Genomic DNA, 23332 nt, shown 5'->3' with positions numbered 1-23332 from the left:
CCAGGCGGGAGCGGCTTCGGCCCCACAGCCAGTGTGGCTCCCCTGTGTCGAGTACCTGCTGTGCTCCCCCAGGGCTTTGCCATTGCTCTCTTCTTTGAATATTTATCAGAACCCCTTAAGTGGATGTTTCTAGATCTGTTTCACAGGTAAGGAAGCAAAGGCTCAGACAGGTGACACCATTTTCTAAAAACGACACAGCTGGTAAGGACAGGTCCAGGAACTGGAGCCTCGCTCTACCTGATTCTGATGCCCGTAGTCTTAACCACTAGGATGCTCAGCTCTACTGTCACCTGTCCCTGATGTCCTGGCTGAGCTCACCCCTCCATCTGGAGCAACCTCTCCCATCCTCCTCTCAAGGAGATGAGGTCATCTGAACTCTGGGAGGGGAGAGCAGGCTTGGGACCCAGGCGCAGATGCATAAGCCCCAAGAGACAAGCTGATGGGGCTGTAGATTGAGGCTCTAAACAGCTGGAAGAACGCTGGGGATGTCAGTTCATTCATTAGTTCATTCATTCATTCATTCATTCATCTGCATATAAATTTTGAGCCAGGCCCTGTGCTGGACGCTGGGAATACAGTAGTGGCCAGAACATACCAGGTCCTTGCCCTCATGTAACTTGCAATCTAGCAGAGAGAGACGGGCAATACTGCGGCAGACAAAAGGAGCTAGAAAAGAACGATGTGTGTTATAAAGAGAAGAAATCAGATGTAATAGATATAGAGATGGGGCCACGTAGTTAGGGGGTCAGAGAGGGCCTCTCGGAGGAGCTGGCATTTAAACTGAGACCCGAATGGCAGGAAGGATGCGTGAGAGCCCAGGGGAAGAGCAACCACAAAAAGACAAACCAACAACATACGAGCAGTTGGGGAGCAGTTGGGGAGGCCGGCGCGGCTGCAGCTCCGCGAGCGCGAGCGGGAGGAGGAGCTGGGCCATGGGGGTGGGGGCGGAGCGTGGGGCTGAGCTGGGCTACGCCGTCCTCACAGGCTGGGATTTGGGTTTGGATTTCATTCTCAGAGCAGTGAAAAGCCAAGGACGGCTCCAAGCAGGGGACTGGCTTGGATCCAATTTATATTTTAGAAGGATCATCCGATCCTTTTGGCTGCTGTGTGGACATGAAGGGGGCAAGGCGGGTACCGACGCTGAGCCTGGTGTAGGGGTCCTGCTGAGATGGGGCAGGACTCGGGGCAGGAGGGGGCCAGGGCCTGACCAGGGGGAGGTGAGGGAGGAACTCATCTTGGTTGCCCCAAATCTCGGTCATCACAATAAGTAATATTTTAAGCAATACTGAAAAGAAAAAAAAAATCAAATCAGTAAACTGTGGCCTTGGTACAGCTGCTTTTTTTTTTTTTTATCAGTAAAGGGCCAGGATTAGGGTGAGGGAGGGTCATGGAAGAGCAGAGTCGGGTCCTGTCTTTATTTAAGCTCTTAGTAGTTGTTCACTGTGGATTTTTTGGGGGTGTTATTTTTTATTTTAAAAAATTGCGTTAAAATACTTTTCTTGATATCTGTGTGTTTTGGCCCCCCGAAGGTTTGCACCCGAGGTGAGGGCCCCACTGTCCTCACCCTAGTCGAGGCCATGGCCCTGGGGCACGGGGACACATTCGGGGAGTCCTGGGGTAGCACTGGCCAAATTGGTGAGAGATTAGACAGGGGCTGGGGGTGGAGGAGAGGAAGGGCGTGCCCAGGGCTTCGGCTTGGGCGCAGGGAGGATCGTGTGTAGGGGGTGGGGGGGTGGGGAGCATTCCCCGTGCTGCAGACGGGTAGGGGTTCGGTGAGAGAGACACCGGGTCAGGTTCCAACTCGGAGCCTGACTCATGGCCGGTGGCCAGTGGCCAGGATAACGACAACAACAATAATAATAACAACAACAACGATATTATTTAGAATTCTTCAGTCTTGACAGTGTGGTAGCAGGTTCCTCTGTGAGGCGTCTGGTGCCAGGCTGTGTTCTAGGTGCTTCCCGGCGACTAACTTTCTAATCCTCCCTCAGGGACGGGGCCGTGAGGCCTTGAGCTGAGGGAAGGGAGGCAGGAGCAATCACTCGCCCACGGTCACCCCAGAAGGAGGGTTTTCTCGACTGCTTCCCCATCCTGCCCCTTCCTTGCTTCCACTGGGGCTTGGCTGGCATGTGCCATGGCCTCGATCCCCACCCCCTTGGCATTTCCAAGGGGGAGCCTTTGTAGGGCTTTAGTTCTTATTGATTGGTTATTGATCAGCAGGGAGACCTGCTGAGTCTTCGGAGCTCCTTCCCAGCATGTGGGGTTACCCCTGGGCCTCGGGGCGGGGGAGTGGGGACTGTTCAGGATCCACCCTGCCTGAGGCTCGCCTGGCCCTAGCGCATCCCGTGGAGAAGGCAGACCTGGGGCCACTTCCAGGATGAGGAATGGATTCTGTGGTCGGGGATATAGGACTCAGGCTGTATCCTGACAGGTCACACCGGGGTGGTGGAGTCCCAGACAGACTGCTGCCTGGGGCCTCCTTGGAAGAAACCTCCCCCTGCAAGTGGGGAGCCGTCTGCCACCTCCCACCGGGGGGGATGAGGGCTTGAGAAGTTTCTCATTTGGAGCTCTGGGGCGTGATGATGAGTCTGGAAGCATCCTGGCCCCCTGCCGGCCATCTCCTGTGGAGCCCCCTGTGTGAGCCAAGGGAACCGTGAGTGAATCTCTGGGTCATGGGCCTGTGGGGCTCCTGAGGGACGGAGCAGAGCCTGCACATCTCATCTGCCGGGCCTGAAGGCACTGCTCCTGCTCTGCCTGCGCCTGCCCCTCACCCCGGACCAGGCCTATGTGCCCATCAGCTCTGCACTGGCAGCCAGATGAATGAAGGCCCCAGAGTGCCGGGCCTTGTCCGATGACTGTGGGAGCAGATGGGAGCGTGTCAGCCTCTGCCTGGGCCGCCCTCCCAGACCACCACCTGGGCCCAGGACTCGGGCTGTGCAGCTGGCCTAATGGGAGCCAGCAACTGAGTCTGCCCTCTAGGAAAGGCTTGCTGGTCCCCACCCCGTCCCAGTGTAGACGAGATCAGCGCTCTTGTGCTGCTGGCTGGATGAGGGTGTCTGTCGGGCTCTTTCCCCCCAGGGAGCAGGGTGCCGGGGGCTGAAGGAAGCAGCCTTTCTCTTCTCAGTGCTGACGGTGGCCGGGGCCACGCTGGGCTGCACCAAGGCCCCCTGACTCAGAAGGGAACTGAATCAGGAGAGTGAAAGGGCGTCGGCGGTGCCGCCCTGCCCTGGGTTTGAGGCCCGGCTCTGCATGTCCCAGCTGTGCCACATCAGGCGTGCTGCTTCAGCTCTCAGCATCACAGCTGTGTCTTCAGCGCGTAAACTGGGGTGGCCGCCATGGCCCCTTGCCTGAGATATAGTGAGGATTAAATGACACGACTCATGTCCACTGCTTATTAGCCTGCTGCATGGTGTGTGCTCAGAGTTGGAGGACGTTTTGGTCCCCAGGAAGGAAAAGCTACTGGTGTGTGTTTTGGGAGGATTTCTGAAGACCTGACTACTGAGGCATCAAGAGGTTCTTCTTGGACCCCTGGCTCCATCCAGGCTGGAGACCTGTCCCTGGAGGGTCCTCAGGAAGCCAAGGGGAGGGCCCACCCCGAACAACAGGACGGGGAGCAGGGGCCTGAGGGCGCCCAAGAGGTGGGGTCGGGGAGCATCCTGCTCTGGGCATCTGACCTGCTGTATGACCTTGAGCCAGTCATGTCCCCCACCCCTGACCCCTGAACTTCGGGTTTGCTGACTTCGAAATGAGGGGCTGGATGAGGTGTTCTCTTTGGATCCTGTCACCTATGGCCATTGGAAATTTTGTTAGAATATTCCAACAGGGCCGGGGCTGGCCAGGGCCTTCAGCACCAGCAGAGGGCAGCACCTGCCTGGCAAAGGTCCTGCGGAGGCCAGATTCCTCCATGGGGCACAGGCATGTCCAGCTGCCTCCACTCCGCCTCCTTCCCCTTCCATCTGGCCAGGGGTTCCAGCAAGGCCCCTGCAAGGGCCAGGCCGTCCCCCTGCATTGCTGTCGTGGCCAGAGAGACAGACAGGCCGAGTCTTGCTCAGGAAACAAGCCCCAGAGAGCCGCCCGGTGTGGGGTTGGGGGCAGCAGACACAGGAGGAGCACGCAGCTGGTTGGCTCTCGGTGACAGCCCGTTATAGACGGAGCCCCCCACCCCCACGGCAGCCTGCACGGGCCACCCAGCCCTTTGGTCCTGCTGGGCTCGTCTGCAGAGCGGTTCTGTTGTTCAGTTGGGCAGAACCCAGATCCCCAGCCCCCTTCTGCCCTCCATCGTGTTTCTCTGGAGGAATGCAGGAAGGCCAGGGAGGGAGCCCTGTCACTTGCCTTCCCCGGGGCCTAGGCCAATCGTGTGTCCTCGGTGGACCTCAGTTTCCCCATCTGTAATGTAAGAGGGGTAAGCGTTAGTGGTTTTCGACAAATCTGATCTGCAGGTTGCTCAGTTTGAAGAGTGCTTGGCTGGCCCAGAGTGTCATTCAGGCCGCCTCTGACTGAAAGGTTCTAGGAGAGCCATGGTCAAATGTGAGTGCAGAGGCACAGCCTGGAGATCCTGTGGCACCCGCCACTTTCCTGGCCCCACCCCCAGGGGTTCTGTTACGGGCCTGAATGGGGCCCAGGAATCTGCAGGTTTAACGACCCCCACAGGCAGTCCAGACAAAGGTCCTGCTGCCGGATGTTGGCACCTTGACAGTTAACCCTGAGTGTGCATCTCTGTCTCCACAGCTTGGGGCTCTGGTCCACAGTCCCGTCAGCTGTCCCCTGCTGGGCTTCTCGGCGGTCAGCACCTCCCTTCCACAGGGCTACCTCTGGGTGAGTAACCCCTACGCTTAGCCGGGGGTTCTGGACTGAGGACAGGAGCAGGGAGTGTGGACGTGGGAGGGGGTGCTGGAGAAAGCCACCTGTCTGCTGGCCCCTATTTATGTACCTGCACCTGGCAAGGTCTTCCTGGGAACCTCTGTGCCGGACTCTGCTCGGAGTTGGCAGGTGCAACCTCACCAGGGACAACAGAAAACCAGGGGACAAATAAGTGAGCGTGACTCTTCCATGTAGCCCTGGTGCCATGAAGGAAACGAACGAATGGGGAGCTGTGCAGAGTGCCTGGGTGGCAGGGCCTTCACCCCGGGGGTCAGGAAGCAGGGCTGCTTATTGCCCATCTCTTGCAGAGATCGAAGCTCACCTTTCTGCCCGTGAGGTTCCTGGCAAAGCCTCTCTCAATTCAAATAGGTACCCCCATGCTCCTGTGCAGACTGTGCCCTCCCATGGACTCCCCGACATTCCAGCCTCACCACTCCTCTGGCCATCCCCTAACCCCTGCTCATTCCTGTCTTCAGGCACAAGGGCAGGAAAACTCTGGCTTACCCTTCAGAGTCCAGCCCAAATGTCCTCTCTGAGGATAATTTGTTCTTCATTGTGTCCCTAATATCTAGCATATAGTGCATCCGTCTGTCCATCCTTCCATCCATCCATCCATCCACCCATCTATCCATTCATCATCTATTCATCCATCCTTCCATCCATCCTTCCATCCATTCATCCACCCATCTATTCATCCATCATCCATCATCATCCATCCATCTGTCCATCCATCTATTTATCCACCTACTCTTTTATCCCTTCCTTCCAGCCATCCGTTCATCCACCCACTTTTTTTCATCTCTTCCATCCATCCATCCATCCATCCATCCATCCATTCAGCAAGTATATATTGAGTGCCTACCATGTGCTAGACACCGAGATGGAACAATGAACAAGACAGAGGGGGACATTTTAAAGAGATAGAGTTTATGTTCCCTACTTGTTGGTTGAAATTCACCCTAGAGACAGGGAAATAGAAAGCTGACTGGTTATCTAGTCCACCTTAGCTCCTTACCTGATTTCCTTTGAGCCCTGAATCTGACTTGTTGCCATGGCAGCTGGGATGAGTGACCTTCAGTGACAGCAGGACATGAGTGGGAAGGAGAGGGAGGCTCCTCTCGATGTCTAACCTCAGGGGCAAGTAGACGTTTGGGACAGGTTGCTGGAGGGGCAGGGGCTGCGCTCTGCCTCTGCTCCCATGGTCCCACCTGACGGCCTTTCTGGGTTTCTGCCCAGGTCGGGGGTGGGCAGGAAGGCTCAGGGGGCCAGGTCGAGATCTTCTCTCTGAACCGGCCCTCGCCCCGCACCGTCAAGTCCTTCCCACTGGCGGCCCCTGTGCTCTGCATGGAGTACATTCCGGAGCCAGAGGAGGAGGAGAGCAGAGACGGCGACGAGAGCCACACGGCTGCTGACCCCTCGGCTGCAGCGCATCCCACCATCTGCCTTGGGCTCCAGGATGGCAGGTGAGGGGCCTGGGCGGTAAGGGCCGAGAATGGCCTGGGGAAGGGCCTGGCGGTGAGGTGGAGGCTGTCCCTTCAGCTTTCCCGGTCAGCTTGTCGTCCACCAACACTCTCCACCCTTGGTGGGGAGCAGGAAGGTGGGGACCAGGGATGCCCAGTGTGGGAGCCGGAGTGTCAGGAGCTGCTTGCACTCTAACGGAGACCCTGCAGGGGCTGCTTCACGCAAACTGGCTCCCTCCCAGGTGGTGTGGTCCCGTGGGTGAGCGCTGGCTTTGGTGTCAGCCAGAGCTGGGTTTGAATCCACTGTTTCCTCTCTGTGGATCCTTCGGTGCACCATTTAACTGCTGAGCCTCAGTTACTCGTCTGTAAAGTGGGGTTAGAATCCCCCCATGCAGGGCTACTGGGAGATGCCCCAAGACGTGGGTCATATGAAGCCACGACCACAGAGCTAACATACGCAGAACCAACCTGGAGACATTAGAAGCTCCTTGAAGCCTGGGCCTGGGTCTGCCTAGCCAGGGCCTGGACTTGGAAGGGGCCTGGTGAACAGCTTTTTTTTTTTGTGCTAAGGAAGATTAACCCTGAGCTAATATCTTTTACCAATCTTCCTCCATTTTATATGTGGGTCACCACCACAGCATGGCTGACAAGTGGTGTAGGTTCACCATGCCCAGGATCTGAACCCACAACCCTGGGCTGCCCAAGCAGACAGTGCCAAACTTAACCACTGGGCCATGGGGCTGGCCCCCTGTTTTGTTTTTAATGGGATAAAAATTCACATAATATAAAACTCACCATTTTAACCATTTTAAATTCAAGTGTAGAATTCAGGGCCGGCCCCATGGCCTGGTGGTTAAGTTCGGCATGCTCCACTTTGGTGGCCAAGGTTTGGTTCCCGGGTGCCTCAAAAAAATAAAAATAAAGGGTACAATTCAGTGGCTTCTGGTATGTTCACAATGTGCAACCATCATCACTCTTAGTTCTAGAACATTCTCATCCACCCAAAAAAGAAACCCCGTACCCATTAGGCAGTCACCCGACTCCGTGCCTCCAACCCCTGGGAACCACGCATGTGCTTCCCATCTGGATTTGTCTCTTCTGCACGTTTTGTATAAAAGGGATCATACGACAGATAGGATGTGCAGCCCTCTGTGCCTGGCTTTGCTCACTCAGCATGGCCTTTCCGAGGGTCATCCGTGTGGCTGTGTCGGTGCTTTGTTCCTTTTCGTGGCCGTGAGAGGGCATCATTGCCCATTTTGTGGAGGGAACTGAGGCTCAGGGCCAGCCAGCGGGCAGGGGGCACGTCTGGATTTGCACCTGGGTCTGTGTGGCCCTGAAAGCAGTCCTCTCATGCCTTTATCGTGCCACCTCAGAGCCCCCACCTCAGTACTCTATGGGACAGGGGCCCAGGAGGGCACTGTCCTCAAAAGGTCCGAGCTGCTGAAAGGTGGGACGACGGCCTGGTGACACCGCAGGAGCCCTGGCTGAGTGGGGGGGGGGGGGGCCCCCCCCCCGGGGGGGCAAGGGGGGCGGGGGGGGGTGGGGGGCAAACAAGTCACCTGGGCCTCTCCCCGCAGCATCCTGGTTTACGGCAGCGTGGACACGGGCACACAGTGCCTGGCGACCTGCAGGAGTCCAGGCCTGCAGCCCGTGCTCTGCCTGCGGCACAGCCCCTTCCACCTGTTTGCCGGTCTGCAGGACGGGACCCTCGCCGCCTACCCTCGGACCAGCGGTGAGGATGGGGAGTTGGGGTGCTGGGGGCTGGATCCTGTACCAGAGTGGTTGTGGGATGCAGGCCAAGTAGGCAGGTCAGAAACGAATCAGGGGATCTCAGTGCTGGGGGGATTTGGAGATCCCTGATCCCCAGTGGGGTCCTCTCAGGAACGGGGTGCTCACTACCACACAGGCAGCTTAGCCCATTGGCAGGAGAATGTAGGGGATAAGAGTAAGGACTCTGGGGTCAGACAGGCCTGGCTTCACATGCTTCCCGTCTTGGCTCTGCCCAGATGACAGCTGTGTCCGTTGGTAAGCGGCTTCTCCTCTTTGTGCCTCGGTCTCCCCATCTGTAAAGTGGTAATAATGGTGGTACCCAGCCCTCACGGGTACCGGTGGGTTAGACAGCCCAGTAAAGGCAGAGCCTACGGCCTGGCACAGTGAGCACCCAGTGGAGAAAAGCGTTAGAATCTCTGTTATTGTCTTGGTCCCTCGATGGCACAGATTATAATGCCTGGAGGGCAAGGCTAACAGTGATAGTCCTGCTGTCTCAGGACCGCGTGAGTGCTCAGTGCCGGCGCATCATCTGAATTCTCGCCACAACCCTGAGAACTGCCTCCTCTTTACGGACGTCCGTGCTGAGACTAAGGGAGGGGACGTGCTTGTCCACAGCCACAGGGCCGTGGTCCCCTGTCCCCTTGTGGCTTGTTCAGCTCCCAGTTCGATGATGAGGACTGGGCAGGGAGGGCACCCCAGTGCCCCAGAGCGGGCTGGCGGGCCTGACGCTCTGCGACCGGTAGGTCCCTCCATTCTCCTCCCACAGCCTCACGTTGCCGCGTCATCACAGCCTGTTGCAGGGTTATAAACGGCTATTTGTATGGAGCTATTTTTTTTTGCCACTTGGCACCGTGTTGGTATTTTTAATTAGCTTTTGATAAGGCATTTATAGTTTTTAATTAAAGGGGGAAGGAGGAGGGAACAAACATCCCTCTCGCCGTCAGACAGAGCGTGTGTGTGAGTGTGAACGTGGCCCAGGTCCTCGGGGATTTAGACAGGGATCCCAAAGGGACCTCCACCGGATCCTGAGCCTCCCTGCCCCGCTCTGGCCTCCCGGTCCCCAGCGTGGGCTGCCTTTGGCCCTTTCCCTCTTGGATCCTGACCCGTCGATTTGGGCACCCGGCTTGGGAGGAGGTGAGGGTCTGCCATGACAAAGCGTCGCTCACTGAGTGGCTCCAACGACAGATTTATTGTCTCACCTTCTGGAGGCCAGAAGTCCAAGACGAGGGTGTCGTCAGGGCCGCGCAACCTTGGAAGGTGCCAGGAAGGATCTGTTCCAGCCGCTCTCCCAGCTTTGGGAGCATCCTTGGCTATGGCAGCATCTCTCCCGTCTTCACATGGCCCTGTCTCTGTGTCCAAATGTCCCCTTTATCTCAGGACACCAGTCAGATTGGATTCGGGGCCACCCTCCTCCGGGATGACCTTGTTATAACTAATTACATCTGCAACAACCCTTATTTCCAAACAAGGTCCCATTCAGAGGTACCGGGGGTTAGGACCTTGACATATGAATGTTGGGGGGGCACATAATTCAACTCATAATAGGGGCTTTGGGGTCTGACCATTGGCTTTCAGCCTGGGGTGGGAGCCTGGCAGTTTGTCAGAACCAGAGGGCCGTTGGGGACCACTGGACCCTGCACTGTCATTTTCTGGTTGGGAAGGGACTCCCCAAAGCCCCTGGGGGAGCCGAGACCTGGCCGCATGTCCTCTCTCTGGGGCCGGAGCCCCCTCCAGGTGTGGGGGGCTCAGGCTGCTGCGAGCAGACCTGATGCCGTCGGGTCTGGAGGAGGAGGCTGAGGTGCTCCACCTTCCCGCCTTGCACACACGTGTCCTCCAGGTGTTTACTGAGCACCTACTGTGTGCCATGCACACGATGGGGCAGCAGGACGGGTGTGATCCTGCCCTCGCCGAGTTTATAGGGAGACAGAATTAGTCACGTGAACAAGCAGGAGGCTTACGACTGCATGTCCTGCTGAGGTCCTGAGGGAGGGAACAGGGTGACAGGGGAGGGCCTGACCCCTGGGCTTGGGGTGGGCTGGTTGGCGAAGGCCTCTCCAAGGAGCAGGATCCTGAAGCTGAGACCCGAAGAAGGAGAAGCGGCCAGGCGAGTGAAGAGTTGCAGGAACGGTGTTCACAGCAGAGGGAACAGCGTGTGCAAAGGCCTGGAGGCAGGAGAGGGGCTGGTCTGGTGGAGTAATGCAAAGAGGAGGCTGTTGTGCTGGACGGCAGCCAGAGGGGTCAGTGGCACGAGGCAAGGTCTGGAGCGGACGGCCGAATCCGCTGGGCCTTGGGTTTGTCTCAGTTTGTGGGAAGTAGAGGGAAGTGTGGGGGTGGCCGAGCACGGTGCCCCTCTGGCTGGTGGACAGGGGTGGGGGCAGGGAGGCTGGTGGGGAGGCTGCGGCACCTGGCCTGGCAGGTGAGTCCTGGCCACTCTGTCCTCGTGAGCCCGGCCCCTGGGCCTTTGGTTTGGCTTTGGCCTGGGAGGCCTGTGGGACCCCGTGGTGTCCTCCAGAGGTGGCCGGGCGTGAAGGGGACCCCCAGGGCCTGCTGCACAGTGTTGGGGGTGATCCCTCCCCATCGCCTTTCCCCTGGGCTGCATGTGGCTGCTCTGGAATCATCAGCTTGGCCGTGACCCGGCTGTGGGGCCTCCTTCAGACTCACCGAGGCCTTGATACCCCTTGACACCCCCGACCCATCCCGGCCCAGAGCTGGAGCTCAGAGCTGCTCCTGGCCAACTGCCCAGCCCTGTGCCCGTAGCGCCCGTCTCTGGTGCCCCCTGGTGGCCGGAGAGTCTGGGGAGGGTGCATGATCCGGACCCTTATCCTGGGCTTGGAGCCAGTATTGGACGAAATATTTGTCAGTGTTTATAGTGACAGGCTTCCTGTCCTGCCTGGGTGTGGCTGAGACCAAGGCAGGATAACACTGGCATTCGGGGCCCACGCTTTGGCTCCTTGCAGAAGGGCAGGACCAGAAATATTAAGTAAAACAGGTAGAAACCAGCCTGGGGACTTGCCTGTGTCCTGGAGGAACTGTGGGACCAGCAGCGGGGAGGTGACTGAGGATTCCAAGGCCACCGGGCCACGTGGAGTCCCGGACTGTCGGCTGGAGGGGCCTCGGAGTCCAACCTCCAGCTGACAGATGGGGAAACCGAGGCCAAGAGCAGTGTGGCCATGACAGTCAGTCGGCTGCCCCCAGGAGCCTCGCTTATCTGCCTTCATCCACTCATTCATTCATTCATTCATTCACTCAGCAAATCTGTAGTCAGTGCCCGTGGGGAGCCAGGCACTGAGCAGGGCGCTGGAACGCAGAGATGAGCCAGGTGGCCGCTGTCCCTGAGCAGAGCCATCTGCCCCATATCTGTCAGGCACAGGATCATGACCAGGCCTGGGGGGGGGGGGGTGGCGCAGGAATGTCCCTGGTTAGACGCTGGGGATGAGGGCCAGGGTCACCCCCTGGAGCAGGCAGGTGATGGAGTGGGTAAGGTGGGGGCTGGGGGTCAGGCTGCCCATCATTGAGTCGCAGCTGTCAGACTGGGGCTGTTGCTTCACCTGTCGGAGCCTCAGTGTCCTCACCCATGAAATGGGGGTGAAGCAGCCACCCCGATAGAGAGGTTGTGAAGGCCAGGTGCCCAGAACGGGGCCTGGAGTGTAGACGTGTGCCTTATTCCATCGTCATCGTCCTGACCAGCATTGTGACCTGCCGGGCGCGGGCTGCGCTTTGGGCTCCTTGGTCTCCGTGACTTTCACTCTGTGTCCTGCCTTCTGGCTCCGGCTGGGTCTGGACCCCGAGGGAGGCCGGCTGGGCTCCCCACTGCGGGCTGGGGAGGGGCCTCCAGCCTCCTGAAGGTGCCTTTGCCGAGACAGGGCCTTCGTCTGGCGTGTGGGCCGGTGCCGGGCCAGACAAATGGGCTGTCACGCAGGGGGCGGGTGTGTTTGTGTGTGTGCGTGCGTGTTCCAGAACACTGCGAGCTCTCTCAGAACCTCTGGAGGGCAAGGAGGGGGTGGAGGGATCCCCCACCAGATACGGGGGGTGGGGGAGGTGCAGCTAGCCCTGCCCGGAGCTCACAGTGATTGCCTTTTAAATCTGAGAATTGTGGTTCGTGAGGGCTGGGAAGAACGTTGGGGGTCAGACTGCTGTTCCCTCGTGGTGCAGATGGGAGGAGTCCCAGCCACGGGCAGCCTCTTGTTCAGGGTCTCCCCGTGGGCCCTCTAACTGAAGACCCCTGTCCAGTGTCCTTTTTGATGTAACAATATCAGTGTTACTAAGTTTTATCTCAGTTCTGGGGGATATTCTGTCCTGGAGTGAGGACTTCTAGAGGATTTCTGGAGACGCCCAGCAACTGGAGGGGTGGTCGGCGCATGTGGGACCCTCGGAGGTATCAGCCCCTCGCCCCTACCCCAGGCAGCCACGGCCTGCTCTGTTCCAGGAGAGTGCAGGGCAGAAGGTGTGAGGGCTTCGGTGGCCATCATCGCTGCACCCGTGGGGAAGAGCCCCCATTCCCCTCTTTTTGGGGTGTGGTCCCGCCGTCCCTAGCTGCTTGCTTCCTGGGAGGGGCCGCAGCTCCCACCTTCTGGCCCTAGTGGTGGGAGCCCCACAAGCACTACTCACCTCTGGCCACCGGGGGGCGCTCAAAGCCTTGCAATTTTACATTTTTGAGGCTCTGATGTCCTGGTGGGGTCAGCGTCCCTCCTGGAGGCCTGGCCGCTTCGTGGTCACTCGCCCCTCTTGGACCCCAGTCCTGGCCCCAGAGCCCTTCAGAAACGCCTGCTTCCACTGACTGCTGTGTCATGGCCAATGACACCAAACAGTAAGGGCTCGTGAGCTCCGGATGCTTCCGAGATGTGTGATTCGGGATGGCTATTTAAGCTCACCGTGCCTCAGTTTCCTCAGTTGTAAAGCAAGGATAAGAATAGAATCCGCCACCCTGGCCTGCTGGGAGTTGAGGACATAATTCAGGGACAGAGTGCCTGGCGTGCCCACACGTGACATGTGTGGCAACAGCACCCATGCTCCTCCCGTGTGCCAACCTGTGCTAAGTGTTCCACACGGGTCACCTGATCCCCGTGGCATCCGGTGAGGTGCTGGCACGGTGGTCGTGCCCATTTTACAGATGAGGCATCGAGGCTGGGATGTGGGGTCACCTGTCCAAGTTCATGCAGAAGCTTGGGGGCCACAGCCAGGGGCCTGCCAGCCTGCTTCCCATGTGCCATGTTCACGGGCTGGAAAGAGCTGGTCGTGTGTCTGGAGGGGGGTCCCTGCTCCCCAGCTCTGGGAGTCTGCCAGTCTGAAGTAGGGGTGGACGGGGGGCTCATTGCCTCTCAGGACCCCTCCTTCCATCCCTGGGAGGGGTGCGGCATCTCTGGAGGAATAAGGTTATCAGAGATCCTGGTAGAGGTGGCAGAGTGCCTTGGAGTAGGCGAGATCTGTGAGAAGGCGAGAGTCAGTCTCAAGAAGCTACATGTCAGAAAAGTCCTCAGAGACAACCTTGGTGGCTCCACCCTTCCCTGTTTTACAGATGGGGAAACTGAGGCCTTGGGAAGGGAAGAGACGCTCAAGACCCTTAGCGAGTTGCTAGCAGAACCTGGGCCAGACCTCAAGTCTCTTGACTGGGTCCGAGACACTCCTCACCATGTCCTGCTGCTTTTTTAGCAGAGCTGTGTGGATGCTGCCTCTTCTGGGAGGCCTCCCTGGATTTCCCTGTGTGGAGTTGGTTCCTTCCATCTCGGCAGTTCTCAAGGCCCCCTGTGTACACCTGGTCATCCATGCTTGGCACATGGTGTGGCAACTGCTGATTAACCTGCTGGTTTCTCAGGACAGCCAGAGTTTCCTTGAGGGCAGGGTCTGTGTCTGATTCATTTCTGTCTTCCCAGCACCCGCACATGGCCTGGCATGGAGTAGGTGCTTACTAAGTGTGTGTGGAATGCGTGAACAGGAGGGGGGGGGGGGAGAAGGCGAGGGGGGAGAGAGAGGGGGGGGGAGGGTGAATTGGGGAGTACAGACCCCAGAGAGAATGAGACACAACAGAGGCAGATGGGAACACCACCATCCCACTGGCAGGGGCGAGGGGCCAGAGAAATGGCGAGAGGGCTGGGTCCACCGCTGTGGGCCGTGGTTCCTGAGGGTTGAGGGGCCCCGGGCCCCTGGCCTGACTGCCACCCCCATCCCTGACGTGCTTCCTCCTTCCCCCACCAGGAGGCATCCCCTGGGACCTGGAGAGCCCTCCCCTGTGCCTGACTGTGGGGCCAGGGCCTGTCCGCACCCTGCTGAGCCTGGAGGATGCCGTGTGGGCCAGCTGCGGGCCCCGGGTCACCGTCCTGGACGCCACCAGCTTGCAGACTCAGGTACTGGACTTTCTTCGTGGCTCGTGGCCCCCAGTCCTTGGGGCAGTCTGCTGGGCATACTTCCTGCCTCTTGCTGGCCCTTCCTGCCTCTTCCTGGCTCTGCTCTCGGCGCTGAGCTGTGTCTCGGGTCAGTTGGAGTGTGTTGGGAAGCAGAGGGGCCAAGACCCCCACTGGGCCCCTCCCCCTGCCCGACACCCCCCAGGGCTGCTGCTCTGGGCCATGATTGGGGTCCTGAGTGGTGTCTGTTCCTGTCTGTAGAGGTGAAGCTGGGGTCCCTCTCCTCGCGCTGGTACCCAGGGTCCAGCTGTGCTGAGGGGACGGCCATCCTGGATGCCGGGCTCTTTAAACAGCGTGGGGGCGGGAGGCTGCTGGGTCCGGCCTTGCCCCATTGCGAGCCCTGCCCGCACCTCCACCCGCCTGGCCACACCCCAGGGTCCATCCTGGGCGGCTGGCATGAGGCGTGGGCATGGCCCCCAGCAGTATTTGAGTGACATTTGCCATCATTCGATTTGGTTGGATTATCAGTTTGGGACGAGCTGCCGCCAGGCCTGGAGTGGAGCTCTGGGACAGGCTGGCGGTCAGCCAGGCCCCGGGTGAGCTTCCACTCGAGGGCCATCCTCATTCGCCCGCTTGGTCGTCTCTCTTACAGCTGTAAATCGGCTGCTCGACAGCCAGGCGAGAACAGCGATGGAGTCTGGCCCTTGTAGCATCGCAGGTGATGGGGGCTGAGTCCCTGGTGACACGGCCCCTGATTGGCAGATGGGGAAACCGAGGCCTGGGGGGAGCATGGAGGGGCCCTGAGCCTGGGTTGAATGTCAGGGTCACGGCGCCTGCCTTGCCGTCTTCACTGGAGCGCGGTGCGGCCGTGGCACCGGCTTGCCGGGCTCTGCTGCGGTTCCGCCTCCCACCTGCGGGTGCCTTGTGAGCCCCGCTTGTCAACACTGGTTGTCCGTCCATCAAAGGGGCATCTGCATCCCTTCCCTGGGTCCGTCCGCGCACTGGCTGAGAGAAAGCTGGAGCCTCAGTCCCGGGCAGGGCCAGCGCCCGGGTGTTCCACCCGCAGCCCTTCTCGGCGCTGGGATGGGAGGTGGAGGCATGAGGCCTCAGCACCTCGGCCGCATGAGAGGCAGCGCCCGGGCAGAGCCAGAGGGTTTGGCTTTTGAGCTATCCTCGTCTTTTGAGCTATCCTCGTCCTTTGAGCAGAAGAGGGCTGGGGGCTGAAGGCGACGCCTGTGCTGCCCCCGTTCAGGGGCTGCTTGGGCAGCACCCGCCCCAACGCTCGGTCGTGGCACTGAGGACCTTTGACCTCACCCGTGCTGCTGGGCCAGGCTGGTGGGGTGGGCTCTGGGGAGGGGCCAGGGGGGAGCACCTGCTGTGTCCGGCCAGCGTTCAGGGTTTCTTGGCCCTCTTTCTCCTGGGTGAGCTGGAGCAGCTGCAGCCACGCTCCCTTCCCAGCCCCTGTCCCAGCTCTGTGGGGGCTTCCCTGCTACCCCCCCACCCCATCTCTCTCTTCCTCCAAGGGCCTCTCACCTCGGCCTTCCGGGAGGAAGATGAGCAGGGAGAGCCGGCTCCCCAGGGCCTTTGGGTCCCTGACCAACCTGGGTCTCAAGCCGTTTGGCAGGAAGAAGGACGACGCCTCTCCCATCCCTTGGCCTGTCCCCTGCAGCCCCTCCCCTGGCGTCCCTGCCTTGTCCTCGCACCAGGCCCATGTGCCCTCCCAGCTTCCTCCTGCTGGCACCTTGCACAGGCTCTGACTCGGCCCGGGAGGGGAGCCGTGGTGAAGGGGTGCTCAGCCAGTAGCTGAGCTGGGGCCCAGTTCAGGGCAGCAGTGGCAGGGGCAAGGGGTCCCAGCCCTGCCCTCGTCTATAGGGGAGACAGAACCTGCCTTTAGGGGGGCGTCCAGTCCAATGAGGGAGAGATAGCCTGCCCCCGGAGACCTCTAGTCTGTGGGGGAGACCCAGCGTCTGTTCTCCATCTGGGGAAAGTGACTCCAGTGACGGGAAGAAGCCAAGAGCAGACAGAGGATGGACAGGAAGGCGCTGAGCTCCCTGTGCCCCAAGGACGCTCTCAGCTGCAAGAGGGAAACAGGACACAAGGCGCGGGGAGGGGGCAGCTGAGAAAACTGGGAGGCAGGATGGGAGCTGAGAGATGTTTCCAAGGAAGGATCTTCTGAGGAAGGGTCTAGAGGTCTTAGGACCCGGAAACCACAGGCCTGTGGGGGTGGAGAAGGGGCTGGTGCTTGCTGGGGGCGGGGGTGTGGGCAGCAGGGCCCGAGGGGCACAGAGCTGGTGGAAGCCCACCCAGGGCCACGAGCCTCTCTGGAGGGGGAGGAATCGAGAGGCATCATCCAAGGTGGCAGCCCATCCCTGTCCCAGCCGTGCCCACCTCGGGTCCCCTGGGCACCCCACTCCCTTGGAGGTGTGTGGTTTGCCAGCAGGCTGCTTCAGATGGGACCCTGGCTCTGCCCCTGCCAAGCTGTGCACCCTCAGACAAGGCGCTGAGCCTTCCTGGGCCTGAGTCACTTCATCTGTAAGATGGGGTGATGATAGTACAGTGTAGACTTCCCCGGAGGACTGAATGAGAGCGTCTGTGTAAAAGGGCGGTTGCGCCCTGTGCCTGCACAGAGTAAGCGTTTGAGGCACATTAGTTACCACTGTAATATGTGCCCAACTTGAATCCTTATTGCCGTGCACGTGGTTTGTTTGGAAAATCGAGCTGCTCCCTTAGAGTCCATGTTGTCGGCGGGTGTGGGCGTGTGTCCGCATGGCCGGTCTGCTATCCTCTGGCTTCCCTGGCGGGACGCTTCCTCCTGCCACCAGCTGTCCTGGGAGCGTGAGACAGAGGCCCGCTCTGCAGCCGGGAATGGAAAAGTTTGTGCGCCTTTGGTACAAGGCGTCCCTCGCACGGTAACAGGTGATGGCCATGCATGTTTAATGAGGCCACCTCGATGCTGCCTGGAAGGGAGGGAGCCCGCCCGCCCCAGCCCAGGGCCCTGGAAGCGGCTTGTCTGGCCACTGCTAGTGACCGCCCTGCCCCGCCATCGGCTCCGTGCTTGCCTAGTGCCCGCTGCCCGGCCACCCAGGCCCCGGGGAGTGGCCGGGAGACCGCTGCTGTGCTGGCGTCCGTGTGCCAAGGGCCTAGCTGCGGGGAAGGGCCTGACAGGGCGAGCTCTGCAGCAGAACGCCTCGCTTCAGGGGCTGGGCTGTGTGGCCGAGTGGCCGGGCCCCGCCTCCCCAGGCTCGAGAAACCCCCAGGGGAATCTGAGACACCCAGAGCGGCTGGGTGCTCCAGGCCAGGGGCCTGAGGTGCTGTTGGCTGAGGGTGTGGCTAGCAGGGCTCTGGCCCAAATGCGAGGACATGGCGGGGGTTAACCTAGGGACTGCCTAACTCTGAGGAGCTGTCCCTGGTTTCTCCGCCCCCAGGAAGTAGTAATAAACAACGTACATTGAGTGCTTAGCGTGGCCTAGATGTGGGTTAAGGCACTTCTGTGTATTAACTCATTTAATCCTCCAACCACTCTCTGAGATGAGTACCATTATTATTCCCACTCTACAGATGAGGAAACAGAGGCACAGAAAGGTTAAGTGACTTGCCCAAGGTCACACAGCTGGAAAGAGGCAGAGTTGAGAGCTGAGTACCGGCTTCCTGAGTCTGCTCCGTGCCAGCCACCTGGGTAGGCAGAAGGCCCAGTCTCCTCTCGGCTCTGTTGTCCCCCGCAGTTCCTGTCCTGTCATATGCAACCCTTGGGACTCTCATTTGTTTATGGGCCGGGCTTGTCCACCAACATGTCTCCCGGGCCAAGGATGGCATCCTGCTCGTCTTGGATTCTCCCGTGTCCAGCTCACACAGAGGTGCTCTGAGTAAATCGTTGGGGTGGAGGTACAGATGGGCGTCCTGATGTCCAGGCCCTCCGTGTAGGGTGCTGGAAGGACAGGAATGAGGACGAGCTGGTCTCAGCTCTTCCAGAGCTCAGAGTGCAGTGTGGGGAGCAGACTCGGGACCCTCAGTGTCAGCCCAGTGTGAGGAGACCTGGGGGCGTAAACCTGGACCTGGTGGGAGCCAGGGGATGAGGGCCAGACCCAGACGGAGGAGGGACAGGAGCAGGGGCGGTTCTTGGGGGTCAGGCCCGCTGAGCTAGGCCGGGCAGGGAGGCGGCTGTGATGGGCGAAGGGAGAGAGGAGGCGGGGAGGATGCTCCGGGCAGAGCAAGCCCAGGCCAGAGTCAGCCCAGTGATGGACGGCCCCCCGGGAGGGGCCTCTGAGCTGGGCCCGCCCTGGGCTGTCTCCGTTAGGCCCACTTGCCCTCTGCGGCCACGTCTGACCTTGCTGAGCCCGTCCCCCGCGGAGCGAGCGCCCGCAGCCTCTCTCTGCATTTGATACCTGCCCCCACCTGCTTGTTCAGCGCCTTGATCCCAGCGGAGGCAGCAGCGTGGCCTGTTAAATAATAATGTAGCTCACCAGGGCCTGTGTCAACACCGCATCCCCGTGTTCATTATCTAGATCGCCACCTTCAAAGTCTAATCCAGTCGTCTGGAGTTCATTTCAACTGATCGCTGGAGGGGAAGCCGGCTCTGGGATGATTGTTGCATCTTAATTTAAAAAAACTTACTGGGGACAGGCTGACAGGAGGCTGTGGCGTGCAGGGCGCGCCCTGCCGAGTCGGGGTTGGTCCGGGCGCCCGGGCAAGGCTGCTCCCCAACCCAGCATGGGCCGGGGTCTCTGTCACCCCCGCTAATGGGAGGGCGGCCGTAGCGACGGGGAGGGGTGGTGGAGACTGGGCCGGGCTGTGATGGTTCATGGTGCTGTTGGATCCTCCAGTCTCTGCAGACAGTTCGTCCGGGGCCATTTTCCAGATGGGCAAGTGGACCAGAAGGCAGGCCTTTTGACCTGTAGTCTGTGGTCTCTGCTCCCCGGCCACGCCGGCCCCTCTGTTGGTCTCTGAACATGCCAAGCTCTTCCCACTGCCGGGCCTTTGCCTCTGCTGTTCCCCCTGGCTGGTACGCTGGTCCCAAGGAGCTTCGCTCGGGCGACTCCTTCTAGTCACCCCGGTCTCAGCTCAGCTGCCACCTTGTCTGGGGCCTGCCCTGATGCCTCCTTCAGAGTCACCTCCACCCCCCGTCACAGTCTTGTCACCTCCCCCGGCAGAGCATTGATCCCTGTCCTCGCCTGTTGTCCCGGTGCACCCACTGGGCTGTAGGCAGATGAATATGGGGCCTCGTCTGTTCGTTCGCTGTGTACCCCAGGGCCGGTGCCTCGCCACCTCTCGCCAGTGTCGGTGGGACGCCCGCAGGCTGCCCCTCCTTTTGGGGCAGGTGGAAGGTGGGCTGGCAGGAGTGTGCCGTGCCACGGGACACGTTCTTTCTGGGTGGAAGGGTGAAATCTGGGCTGGAGGAGGCTTGCGCACTGGGCTCGCGGGGAGCTGTGCCTTCGGGAATGTGGGGCAGGGAGGCTGCACCCGGAGACGGCGGGAAGGGATTGGGGTAAAGGGCTTGTCAGAGGGTCTTGTGGTGGGGAGGGCTCAGTCCTGCTCCACGGTGGCCCCCACCCCAGGGCACAGTGCTTCAGGCCGGTGGGACAGCCGTGTCACATCAGGGCCCATGTCCTGCCTCTGACCTCCTCCCCCACCCCCAGCCAGGCTTGAAGTGTTTCCATGGCAACCCCCTGTGCCTCAGAGCCTCCTTGGTGCAGTTGCAGGAGCACAGCCTAGAGGCAGGGCTCCCGGCCCTGTCTGGAAAGTGCCAGAACACAGAGCAACTTGTGTCAGCATTTGGGCACTGGTCCGGCTCCCGCCCCACAGGGCTGTCGTGAGGGTTAATTGGGGCAACACCCTCCCATTAGACCCCAGCTCCCCACCCTCGGAGAAGCCTGTCTGGACCACCTGCCCCTCCTCCACACGCCCTGCGTCACACCCTGGTGACCCCTGCCGCCATTCTTCACAGCGATGGCCACAGCGACACGGGCATGTGTTGGGGAACCCTCTGTAGGGCAGGACCAGCCTAGTCAGCTCTCACTGCTCCCATCATATGCCCGGTGCTGAGACCAGGCTGACGTGTGGTAGGTGCTCAGCAAAGAGCTGTGAAGGACAGAGGGCATTTCCGTCAGGGATGGGCCGTCTGTGTGGGTCCGATAATTGTGGAAGGGAGATGTGGGCAGGCGGCCTACAGAAGATTGACTGAGGGCTCGATTCTAACCAACTTCAGAGCTGGGCACTGAGCACATGAAGGTGTTTCCCAAAGTGCAGCCCGTGGATAATCCTGTATTGCATCAGCGCCTTGCATCATCTCTGTGCATCGGCCCCGTGTGTTGGCCCTGTGCATAGGCTCCGTTCACTGGCTCCTGTGCGTCGGCCCCATGCATCCACCCTGGGCATCGGCCCCATGTATCCAGCCCGTGCATCGGCTCCGTGCATTGGCTCTTGCATCGGCTCCTGCTTTGGCTCCATGCATTGGCCCAAGCATTAGCTCCTGCATCGGCTCTGTGCCTGGGCTCTGTGCATCCACTCCTTGCATCAGCTCCTGCATCACCTCCGTGCATGGGCTCCCACGCCACCTGCTGCAGCTGCTCCCCCTGCACCTGGGCACTGGCCTCTGCGACCGGCACTAATACTTTTTGTCACCAAGCATGCCAGAAAAGAAACTTCTCTGGGTTCCTGAACGCCAATGGTCCCAGATTTCCCCGGCCCATCCCCACATACACCCGCTTCCCCATCCTCAATTTGCACGTTTAGTGCCCGAACTTCGTTTGCATGTATTAGCTGTTGTAAATCTATCACAACCGTGTGACGCAGCATGAATAATGCATCACGGGGCTGTATTAGTTTTCTGTCTCCTATCTTATTTATGACACGAAACGGGTGGGAATTTGCAAAAGCAAAATCCAGGCGCACAGCTTCTTGGGTAATGGTATGCAAATTGGCGTGAGGGCGGAAAGATTCCCCAAGTCCTCAGGCACCTGGGAGCTGCCAAGCGGGAGCCCCAGTGTTCAGGCCACCGGAGCGTGCGGGTCAGGGGTCACGTCACTTGGAGTCGTCTCTGTTCAGCAGCTTTGTCTGAACTTTTTCTGTGTGTCATTGTTATTGTCATCATCCTGTTATTTTTTTAAATTAAAAGTTGGCAGGTGGAACTTGAGAGATGGATTCTCTGAAGGTTGTGGAGACCTCCCCGGAGGCTCTGACAGTAGCAAGTTCCAGAGGAAGGCGGATGTTTTCCAGCAGTAGGAAGGACTGAAGTTAGATGTTTAGAAGAACTTCCTCTCCGGAAGCTTGTGAAAGATAGGGAGCAGGGGTGGGGTGGGGATCCTGCAGGACCCCCTTTCCAGGGGAGTGTTGAGGGGTTAGGAGTCACTCTGGGCGCTGGTTCCCGACTCTGCTCTGAGGCTCTGGGGGTTGTGAGGAGGTATTTCAAGGGATGTCTTGTGGGGCTGGGGATGGCTAAGGGGCAGGGCTCCAGGCCCCCCTCTCTTCACCCGGAAGAGCTCAGATCTTTCTTGTGTTCCATATTTGGTCTCTTCCCGTCCCGGAAGATTTAGGTTGATGAAAGGATTTCATGGTTTGAAAAAAAAGAAAAAAGTAGTTTGAAGCCGTTGGTTCAGGGAACAGGTTCTGTGAAGCCGTGGAGGAGAAAAGAGAGACAGCAGAGGGAAGGCAGGTGGGAGGGGACACTGGGGGGAGAGCAGACGGGGACTGGAGGTGAGGGGGGCAGACGGTGGCAGCAGGTGGCAGTTCTCCTCCGTCTGAGCCCCCAGAGTCTCCGGCTGTCATTCTGTCCTCTCCTCCGCGTGTCCCGCCCTCCTGGTTCCTCTCCCCTCTGAGCCTGCCTGCAGGGGTCCAAGAGGACGGACGCCGAAGGAGCAGCTGCCCAGCCCCCTGAAGCTGGCAAAGACGCACAGGGCCACGGATGGAACCCAGGAGGGCCGGGCCCTGCACGTTAATCTAGGGCGGGCTAGAGGCGAGCCCCAGCCAGACTCCGGGGTCTTTGCAGACTGAGTGAGACCCCCCCCCAGAGGTTTAGGCTGGTCCCTCAGGCGGTCACGTGATGGCCGTCTCAAGCCTGGCAGCCGGGCTGGGGAGGGTCCTCACAGTGGGACCCTCTGAGCGGGGCATTCCCGGCTGCCCCTGCCACCTTGTCTGAGCGGGCTCAGATGGTGGTCAGCGTGGGCTCCGGAGCTGGGCTGGCTGCCCTTGGCCCCTGGCTCTACTACTGATTGCCTCAGTTTCCCCACCTGTAAATGGGGATAATTACAGAACCTACCCCAGGACGAAGCAGCTTGATGTACGCAAAACAGAGTTAAGTGTCAGCAGCTGTTTTGCGGTCATTACGGGACTGGGTCGTGATCACAAGGACCCCCCCATAGGTGGTGGAGCCAGAATCTCGGGGGGCTTCTGACTCCGGGGCCCCGGCCTGGCAGCGCTGTCCTCTGCCCTATCCGCAGGCCCGTGGTCCGTTGTGTCTGGTAGATGTGTGCGCCTGCGTCCTCCCACGGGACTGCAGGTTTCCTGTGAGCAGGGATGCTGTCTTGTCCGTCTTGTGCTTTCCTCTGGAGCGAGTGCAGACAGTGAACCCACGTCTCCGTCTTGCTCTCCGTCTCCCTGCCCTCATCACCCCTCCCTCCTGCACCAGCTCTTCCCTTCTGCTTGGGCTCCGAGCCTCCCAGTCTCCCAGCTACCCCAGCCCCCTCGCCGTGGCCTTCACATGGCCGCTGGGCTCTGAGGTGGGGCTGATGACCAGAGGCGCAGGGCGGGCCGTCGGCTCCCTCTGAACACCTGGGGAGAAAAGGGAGCTTCGTGGTATGGGTGGTGAGACGAGACCAGCGGCCAGCACAAGTCCAGCCCGGCTCAGGGCAGGCACCCTGATGTGGGGTTGGCCTCTGTGCACGTGCTCCCCTGTGGGGCAAAGACACCTGC

At 59.9% G+C, this 23332-nt stretch overlaps 1 protein-coding gene across 12 annotated transcripts in view; it reads left to right on the top strand.

Moving 5' to 3' along the window:
* Positions 1 to 23332, top strand: part of ARHGEF10L (Rho guanine nucleotide exchange factor 10 like) — a 152675-nt gene that overhangs the window by 109594 nt on the left and 19749 nt on the right. For all 12 annotated transcript variants that reach the window (XM_046660364.1, XM_046660363.1, XM_046660362.1 and 9 more), the window contains 4 exons: positions 4729 to 4815; positions 6097 to 6323; positions 7898 to 8052; positions 14283 to 14431. In XM_046660364.1, the coding sequence (XP_046516320.1) occupies positions 4729 to 4815; positions 6097 to 6323; positions 7898 to 8052; positions 14283 to 14431 (618 nt within the window). The remainder of the gene's footprint in view (positions 1 to 4728; positions 4816 to 6096; positions 6324 to 7897; positions 8053 to 14282; positions 14432 to 23332) is intronic.

This window comes from Equus quagga, chromosome 5 (assembly GCF_021613505.1).
Source record: "Equus quagga isolate Etosha38 chromosome 5, UCLA_HA_Equagga_1.0, whole genome shotgun sequence".
Taxonomy (NCBI): domain Eukaryota; kingdom Metazoa; phylum Chordata; class Mammalia; order Perissodactyla; family Equidae; genus Equus; species Equus quagga.
The sequence above is the reverse complement of the archived record's forward strand: the minus strand, read 5'-3'. Positions and strand labels throughout refer to the sequence as shown.